The sequence below is a fragment of the Cydia fagiglandana genome, chromosome 10, assembly GCF_963556715.1.
Source record: "Cydia fagiglandana chromosome 10, ilCydFagi1.1, whole genome shotgun sequence".
NCBI classification, from domain to species: domain Eukaryota; kingdom Metazoa; phylum Arthropoda; class Insecta; order Lepidoptera; family Tortricidae; genus Cydia; species Cydia fagiglandana.
The window spans coordinates 12,554,137-12,561,605 of NC_085941.1; the positions used below are offsets into that span (position 1 = coordinate 12,554,137).

A 7,469-nucleotide genomic window follows, 5' to 3' on the forward strand; every position below is an offset into this window, starting at 1 on the left:
GGTGGCTTAGCTATATTTGATAAAAATAAATCCAGCAGTTTGAACAGTATCAGCTCTTCTAAAATGATGTATGGCATTTTTGGCATAAAATTGATTTTTTGGCATAATTCGTAGGTGGTTTGTAATTTTATTCATTGAATAGTACCATATTAGTTATTGCTTTCTGTTAACTCATTCAAAAATTAAGTTTATTATTTTTCGATTAAAAATGTACTTGTAGAAATCCTCTTGTGCAAAGCCTTAGAAGTAATTAATCGTGTAAATAGTATCGTGTCGTGTAGCATAATTACATTAATCACTGTAGGTACTAAATTGTATTTAACTGCACCTCAGGGCCTGGATGTTAATTTTACTTTGCAAGTGAAAACTCTTGTTATTGCATTGCTGATCAGTAGAAATCGTCGTCAATTTAAATACATTTTATGTAAGTAACTGTCCTTTCTTTACCCACCTACGCCAAACAATGTAGTGGATGCATGCTTGATGTATTGATATGGTTATTGGCGGGGCTCCAAGTTTGCACTTTTGAATCAGTTCCTACGTATGCAGATATTTATAAATAACTGATAATACTGACTGATAAATGGTTTATGGTAGGGTAGGTACATGGCACAGTCAACCAAATGGAACACTGGATCTCCGTATAACCAATTTTGATAAAACGTTGGGAAGAGTTCCTTACAATTTTAATTATAACGTCACTTTGACATACGTACTTTTATGATGTCCCGGTCGATTATACAACCACCAAGGAATGATTGGCGTATACCAGAGCTCGGCGGGGGTGAGCTGTTTTCAGAGTTTGCACAACATGGACATGCCTTATAATTCGATGGTATATGTGGTGTAATTTAATAACTAAAGAAATTATTTTATTTAGGCTGCCTTTCCGCTACGATCTTTACGTCGCCATTAAAACAAATGAATTTTATAGCAAGCTAGACAGTAAACCTCTTCAAATAATATGTATATCCATCCATAAGCTACTATTAAAGTTTATTTGTACGTAAGGCATTGTCATTTTAGTTTAATTCTGATTAATAAAGTTTTATTTTAATATTTTTTCTAAGGTGTATCTATATTAATATCTACACTTGACATAAGTGACGTCAAAATGGCTCACCCCTGCCGAGCTCTGGCGATTACTCCATCAACAAGAGCAAAGCTCTTAAGTTATGATGATGATGATAATGATACAACCATCTCCAATTAATCCAATTATGTACACTGCAGATCGAAACGCATAAAATAAATGACTTTTCTAGCCCTGCTAATAAGGTCGCATCAGATATAATTACACACTTTGTTGTATAAGACATTTGTAGGTGACTGTACTTATTTTTATGACCGTGTTTTGCTCTGCACTCGCTGTTTTAAAGCTCGCGATGAATATGAGTCTTATCGAAGCGAGAATTGGATGTATGCCAATATCTTCTTAGATTTATTAGAAAAAATCGAGCATGTTTTTTTAAAATCAGTGCAGTCAGCAGGTTAGAAGAGGCAAGTAAAAGTAGCTACTTTTTTATAGAAGATCCAGGTTTTTGACATAGGCAGAACGTACCTATTACAAACAATGAACCTCCGAGTTCCGAGAAAATTTATATAACCGAGCCTTGTAGGTACTAGGTATGTCGAAGAAAAGTATTAGATATAGTGCCTCTTCTTGATGTTTCTATGCGGCATCATCAAAAATGACACGTTTCAGTACTTGATATTTTTACTTTCTGATTTAAATCTGTCTAAATTGAACAATTTAAACCACTAATAGAACTTTCACGCACATATGACGGGCTATTATTACTTGTAAGGTTCGGGGCTCATCCAACAAGGTTAGGGGGCTCCGTCTCTAATGGAATCAGCATGCATGCCACGCGCCGCGCCTACTTACCATGAGCGATGCGGAACACAGGTCACATGAGGAATTTAATTGTGTTCCATTATCATATTTAACTTCTTTTACGGTAAGTCAAAAGTGAAAACGGAATGGGCGGCAGCGCTCATCGTCATTCGTCACCGGCGATCGATGGAGGCAACGTCTTTCGGAAGGATACTCAGAAATTTAAACCCTCAGAATGGAATTGTCCGCGCGCTGCGTAGCAGTATTGTCGCTCTGCGTGTGTGTTTCTGCGATTGTCGGCCCGGCTGGAAATGGCACTAAAGCCATTAAAACTGACACCTATTTGGATGCTTACTCCAAATCGCGCATCGAAGCCGAAAAGGCTAAAAAAGGAGTTATTATAGTCACTGCTAAGGACGGAGAGAAAAAGATTTCCAATCGTGATGACAGTTTTTCCGGTTATGATTATTCCCCATCATACAGTGATAGCAGCTTTAGCTCTTCATCAGGCTCAGGCTTTTCAGGTCCTCCTTCAAATAGCTATCTGCCGTCAAACCCTGTGAAGTTCGAATCGGAGATCACGTATAACGCCCCAGCTAACAACTATGGACCTCCGCCGCAGAAGTATGGCCCTCCGGCAAATAGTTACGGGCCACCACCGCAGAGCTATGGACCACCCACGCAGTCGTACGGACCGCCTGCGCCCGTGTATGGTCCCCCTAAACCCGTGTACGGACCCCCTCCGCAACCTTCGTGGCCCGGCATGCCTTACACAGCGCCCGGCCTGGGATTCCTCGACAAATTGCATTTGAAACTGGATATTTTGACGATCGCAAAGCTGCTGCTGAAGTTGCTGATCTTTAAGAAGATTGTGACGATGATCGCCGTAGTGTGTATGCTACTCGTGATTCCGAAGCTGATTTCGTTCAAGAAAGATGGTGGCGCCAGCACCGATGAAGAGGAAAGGACCTTTGGAAATAGCAATTGTAAGTTTTATTTTCTTAATATAGATAGGAAGTGTTATGCAACTTGCATTACGAAATAATATGTAGGTAGGTACAGATGCAGTCAAGGAAATTGTTTTTTTTTTTTTATTGATTTAGAGGCCCTTCCACCGTGATCACATTTTTGTTTACTGAGATAAACGGGCACGTAAAAGACCTTTTCTCAAAAATGGACGGCAAAGTCGACTTTGCCGTCTAAAAAACCGGGCAAGTGCGAGTCGGACTCGCGCACGAAGGGTTCCGTACCATAATGCAAAAGAAAAACAAAAAAAAGCAAAAAGAAAACGGTCACCCATCCAAGTACTGACCCCTCCCGACGTTGCTTAACTTTGGTCAAAAATCACGTTTGTTGTATGGGAGCCCCATTTAAATCTTTATTTTATTCTGTTTTTAGTATTTGTTGTTATAGCGGCAACAGAAATACATCATCTGTGAAAATTTCAACTGTCTAGCTATCACGGTTCGTGAGATACAGCCTAGTGACAGACGGACGGACGGACGGACAGCAGAGTCTTAGTAATAGGGTCTCGTTTTACCCTTTGGGTACGGAACCCTAGAAAGGGCTTGTTCTTCCCTGCTATCTCGGTTCGTGAGATACAGCCTGGTGACAGACGGACGGACGGACGGACGGACGGACAGCGAAGTCTTAGTAATAGGGTCCCGTTTTACCCTTTGGGTACGGAACCCTAAAAATAGGTCGCGAAGCGCGTAGTTTATGGTCAGTCAAAAATTAAAAAGTTAAAAACATTGCAGGCTCGATTTTGGGACTGCAATGTTGCATACAAATTCCATTATTTGTCGAGTTCCAAACTTTTTAAAAGTTGAAATTACCATATCAAATGAAGGCACAGGCCCATTAAACAGCCAAACAGATGATTAGTACCGCGACTATTTAGATGTCTCAAATAGGTTGGCGTTTTTTGGCAGAAAAATACACTTCTATTTTTTTATTAAAAAAAATAAAAAGGCGGCAAGGGCTTTTTGCTGTCAAAATATATATGTAAGAACGTTGCTTTTGTAAAATATTTCTATGATATTTATATTTCTTGCACCATTTTTGAGAAAAGCACTATATATGACTCGGCTGGAAGGCTACTTGCTGGCTTCGGATTCAATTAAACGGACTCCCAAGGTCGTCCGTTTAAAACGAATCCTCAGCCTGCAAGTAGCTACTTCCGAGCCTCGACAATAATGTACTATTAACCGTTATTAGGTACGCCATACGACCTACTACTACTACTCTACTACTTCTTGTGTTCGTTGAGTACCTAGGCAGTTGATACGAATGATTAAAACTAATAATTTAGTTGTTTAATACTTAGGTACTTACGCTATAATTGTTTAACGGAAAGTAAGCTCAAAATGGCTAAAAAAATGTAGTCCATCAGTGATACGGTAGATTTTAGGGTCGCCTGCACTTGTTGAGGAATCAAAGTTCTTAAAACTTAAAATTGCTTATAGATCTAGCCGAAAAATTCGAGCCTGACTAATAAATCTGTGTTATTCATTTTATTTTGTATGGCTCATTGTGTTTTGAAAGGTACTACTTTATAATTTTTCTTTACTTGAATTAAAACACAGGGTGCAACTATGGTTTGGTGTAAAACTCCTGCTAGTGTTTCTACGAGTGCTGCACATATAGAGTTCTACATCTGTAACTCAATTCTACAAACTCTCACATCAAGCACGTGTTTTAATAATGATCTATCAGTCTGTTTATTGATTGTTTTATTGCGTAGTCGTACAACTGACGTCAGCACAGCAGCTGCTGGAGCGCGCGATATCTGTGTACGGTCGGCAGGAGCCCGACTGCGGCGTTGTATGCCGGCTGCGGAGGGTGGTGGATGACATCTACGAGTTTCAACCATATGTCAGGTGAGTAACGCACATTATTGTTTGTACGGTCGGCAGGAGCCCGACTGAGGCGTTGTATGCCGGCTCCGGAGGGTGGTGGACGACATCTACGAGTTTCAACCTTATGTCAGGTGAGTAACGCACATTATTGCTTGTACAGTCGGCAGGAGCCCGACTGCGGCGTTGTATGCCGGCTCCGGAGGGTGGTGGACGACATCTACGAGTTTCAACCTTATGTCAGGTGAGTAACGCACATTATTGCTTGTACAGTCGGTAGGAGCCCGACTGCGGCGTTGTATGCCGGCTGCGGAGGGTGGTGGACGACATCTACGAGTTTCAACCTTATGTCAGGTGAGTAACGCACATTATTGCTTGTACGGTCGGCAGGAGCCCGACTGAGGCGTTGTATGCCGGCTCCGGAGGGTGGTGGACGACATCTACGAGTTTCAACCTTATGTCAGGTGAGTAACGCACATTATTGCTTGTACAGTCGCCAGGAGCCCGACTGCGGCGTTGTATGCCGGCTCCGGAGGGTGGTGGACGACATCTACGAGTTTCAACCTTATGTCAGGTGAGTAACGCACATTATTGCTTGTACAGTCGGCAGGAGCCCGACTGCGGCGTTGTATGCCGGCTGCGGAGGGTGGTGGACGACATCTACGAGTTCTAACCTTATGTCAGGTGAGTAACGCACATTATTGCTTGTACGGTCGGCAGGAGCCCGACTGCGGCGTTGTATGCCGACTGTGGAGGGTGGTGGACGACATCTACGAGTTCCAGCCTTATGTCAGGTTAGTAACGCACATTATTGCCTGTGCAACTGTCATTAGTTCAGGTGCTGTAGGAGCCCACGATATGTATGTACGCTGTACGGTCTAATTTGCGACCTTATGCCAAGTGAGTAAAGAGTACTATATTGCTTGTCTTATCGGTGAATGGCCGCAAGAAGCCTGCAGAGCACCTGCCGGCTCCGGAGGGTTTACGTACGATATCTACCAGTTTCAACCTAATGCCAAGTAAGTAGTCAATAATCCATTAGTGCATACATAGTTGAAAAAGGAAATATTTTTTTACACAATAAAAGAAAAAAGTCATACATACATATGTATTTGCAAATGAGCTATGTAATGCTCAGTTCAAAGGAATGCGTCACACATTATCCTGTATAAGTATTATTATGATTGAGTCGAATTATGCAAACTATTATGGTTTTATGAGTAATACGTTTGATGCAACATGTTTCTAATGAGAATTTTATTTTCTTTCAGGCATAACTCGTGAAGATCCAGTAGGTAGGTAACAATTAATTTTAGGTGCCATGCAATTAAAAAAGTAAAGTCATAAATTATTGTATTAGAATAAGTATTTATTTGGAATATGTTAGTCAATTAAATAAATAAAATTGTATATATGTAGTTATATGTAGTTTTATCATGTACTCCATTGTGATTCCCTTTAGAAGTATTTCTTTAATTTATATGCATCTAGGTACATATATCTGTACTTCGTAAATGTTATAATCTTAATGATTTTTAACACGATATAAACTTAACAAGTAAATTCAGTGCCGGATTTACCACTAGGCTGAGTAGGCTGAAGCCTAGGGCGGCAGATTTTAGGGGCGGCAAATTTGGGTCAAAAAAATATTTTATGTGCTGTTCAGATAGGGTAGACTAGAATTCATTTGTAAAATTTAAATAACAAGCATAATTTGTCGATATTGCCGCCCTCTGTCATGTCAAGACCTTTTTGAAGTATGGAACCACACCCCGGACACTGGCGATCAAATGTATGAAACAATCGCGTTCCTACGCGCACAGCTAAGCTCGTGTAGGTGAACGCGTACTATGCTTGTGTGAGTGAGATAAGACGTGCGAGGGTTCTCGCCATTTTGTTGTCAAGTTCGATGACCTCAGTGACTCAAAACTCATTGCACGAATTAGGAATAAATAAGAATCGTATTATGCTGTAAGGTGGGTATCTAAGCTCGATTTATACAATAGTTTCCTATTTTGAATCAGTATAAACGAAGTAACAAAATTTTTGTAAGGAAATCATGCCACCAAAATATTACGTAAGTTGAAAACATAATTTTTTGTTCATATAGATATTGTGTTGTTTTTAGTGTGATCTGATAGGTTTTGTAAATATTTGTTTAATATTTGAATATTTTACGTGGCCTCCGCTCTGCGCACCGCGTCGTCACGTCCTTGCCAGCCGGTAACTGTGAGGTAACCGAGAGCGGGTGGGCGGCACTTTCAACGGGAGGCAGGGAGTGTCCAACTGTACGTTAGTACTCTTTATTATACTGTGACGGAACCCTAAAAATGTACCTATCATTTTCTCGAAAAAATTTCGCGCTCGCTACGCTCGCGTTTTCATTTAAGTACCTACATTATTTGTGACCCATCTGACTACATTGTAAATTTGGGATGGTCGTCGATTCTTGTATCTTCGTGGTATTATGGGTTCCTTTTTTTCCTTTTGAAGTACGGAACCCTAACAATTTACCTACCTACTATTTTCTCGAAAAAATTTCGCGCTCGCTTCGCTCGCGTTTTCGTTTAACTAACTACATTTTATTGTGACCCATCTGACCATATCATTGAATTATAGCACAGAACCTAGTAGAACGCCAGCGGTAATGTCCACGCTATCGGAGCAGCTTCCGTCTACTATACGGCTCATATGCGTCTACCAGATAAAAAGCTAGCGATCCATTTGTATAGCATAGTCTTTCGAGCAGACTCAATGCCAGACCCGACCGAACTCCT

General features: G+C 40.8%; 1 protein-coding gene across 1 annotated transcript; it reads left to right on the forward strand.

The window, feature by feature from the left end:
* Window positions 1-1,706: 1,706 nt before the first annotated feature.
* On the forward strand, window positions 1,707-6,106 carry LOC134667895 (uncharacterized). The gene is made up of 3 exons (XM_063525295.1): window positions 1,707-2,823; window positions 4,581-5,266; window positions 5,964-6,106. The coding sequence occupies exons 1-2, from the start codon at window positions 2,073-2,075 to the stop codon at window positions 4,718-4,720; spliced, it is 891 nt and encodes a 296-aa protein (XP_063381365.1). The 5' UTR covers window positions 1,707-2,072; the 3' UTR covers window positions 4,721-5,266; window positions 5,964-6,106.
* Window positions 6,107-7,469: the final 1,363 nt, after the last annotated feature.

Excerpts from the sequence above, each read along its gene's own strand:
- LOC134667895 (XM_063525295.1), top strand. The coding sequence starts at position 2,073 with ATGGAATTGTCCGCGCGCTGCGTAGCAGTATTGTCGCTCTGCGTGTGT. Across the intron at positions 2,824-4,580 it reads GACCTTTGGAAATAGCAATT|TCGTACAACTGACGTCAGCA; the intron begins GTAAGTTTTATT and ends TTTATTGCGTAG.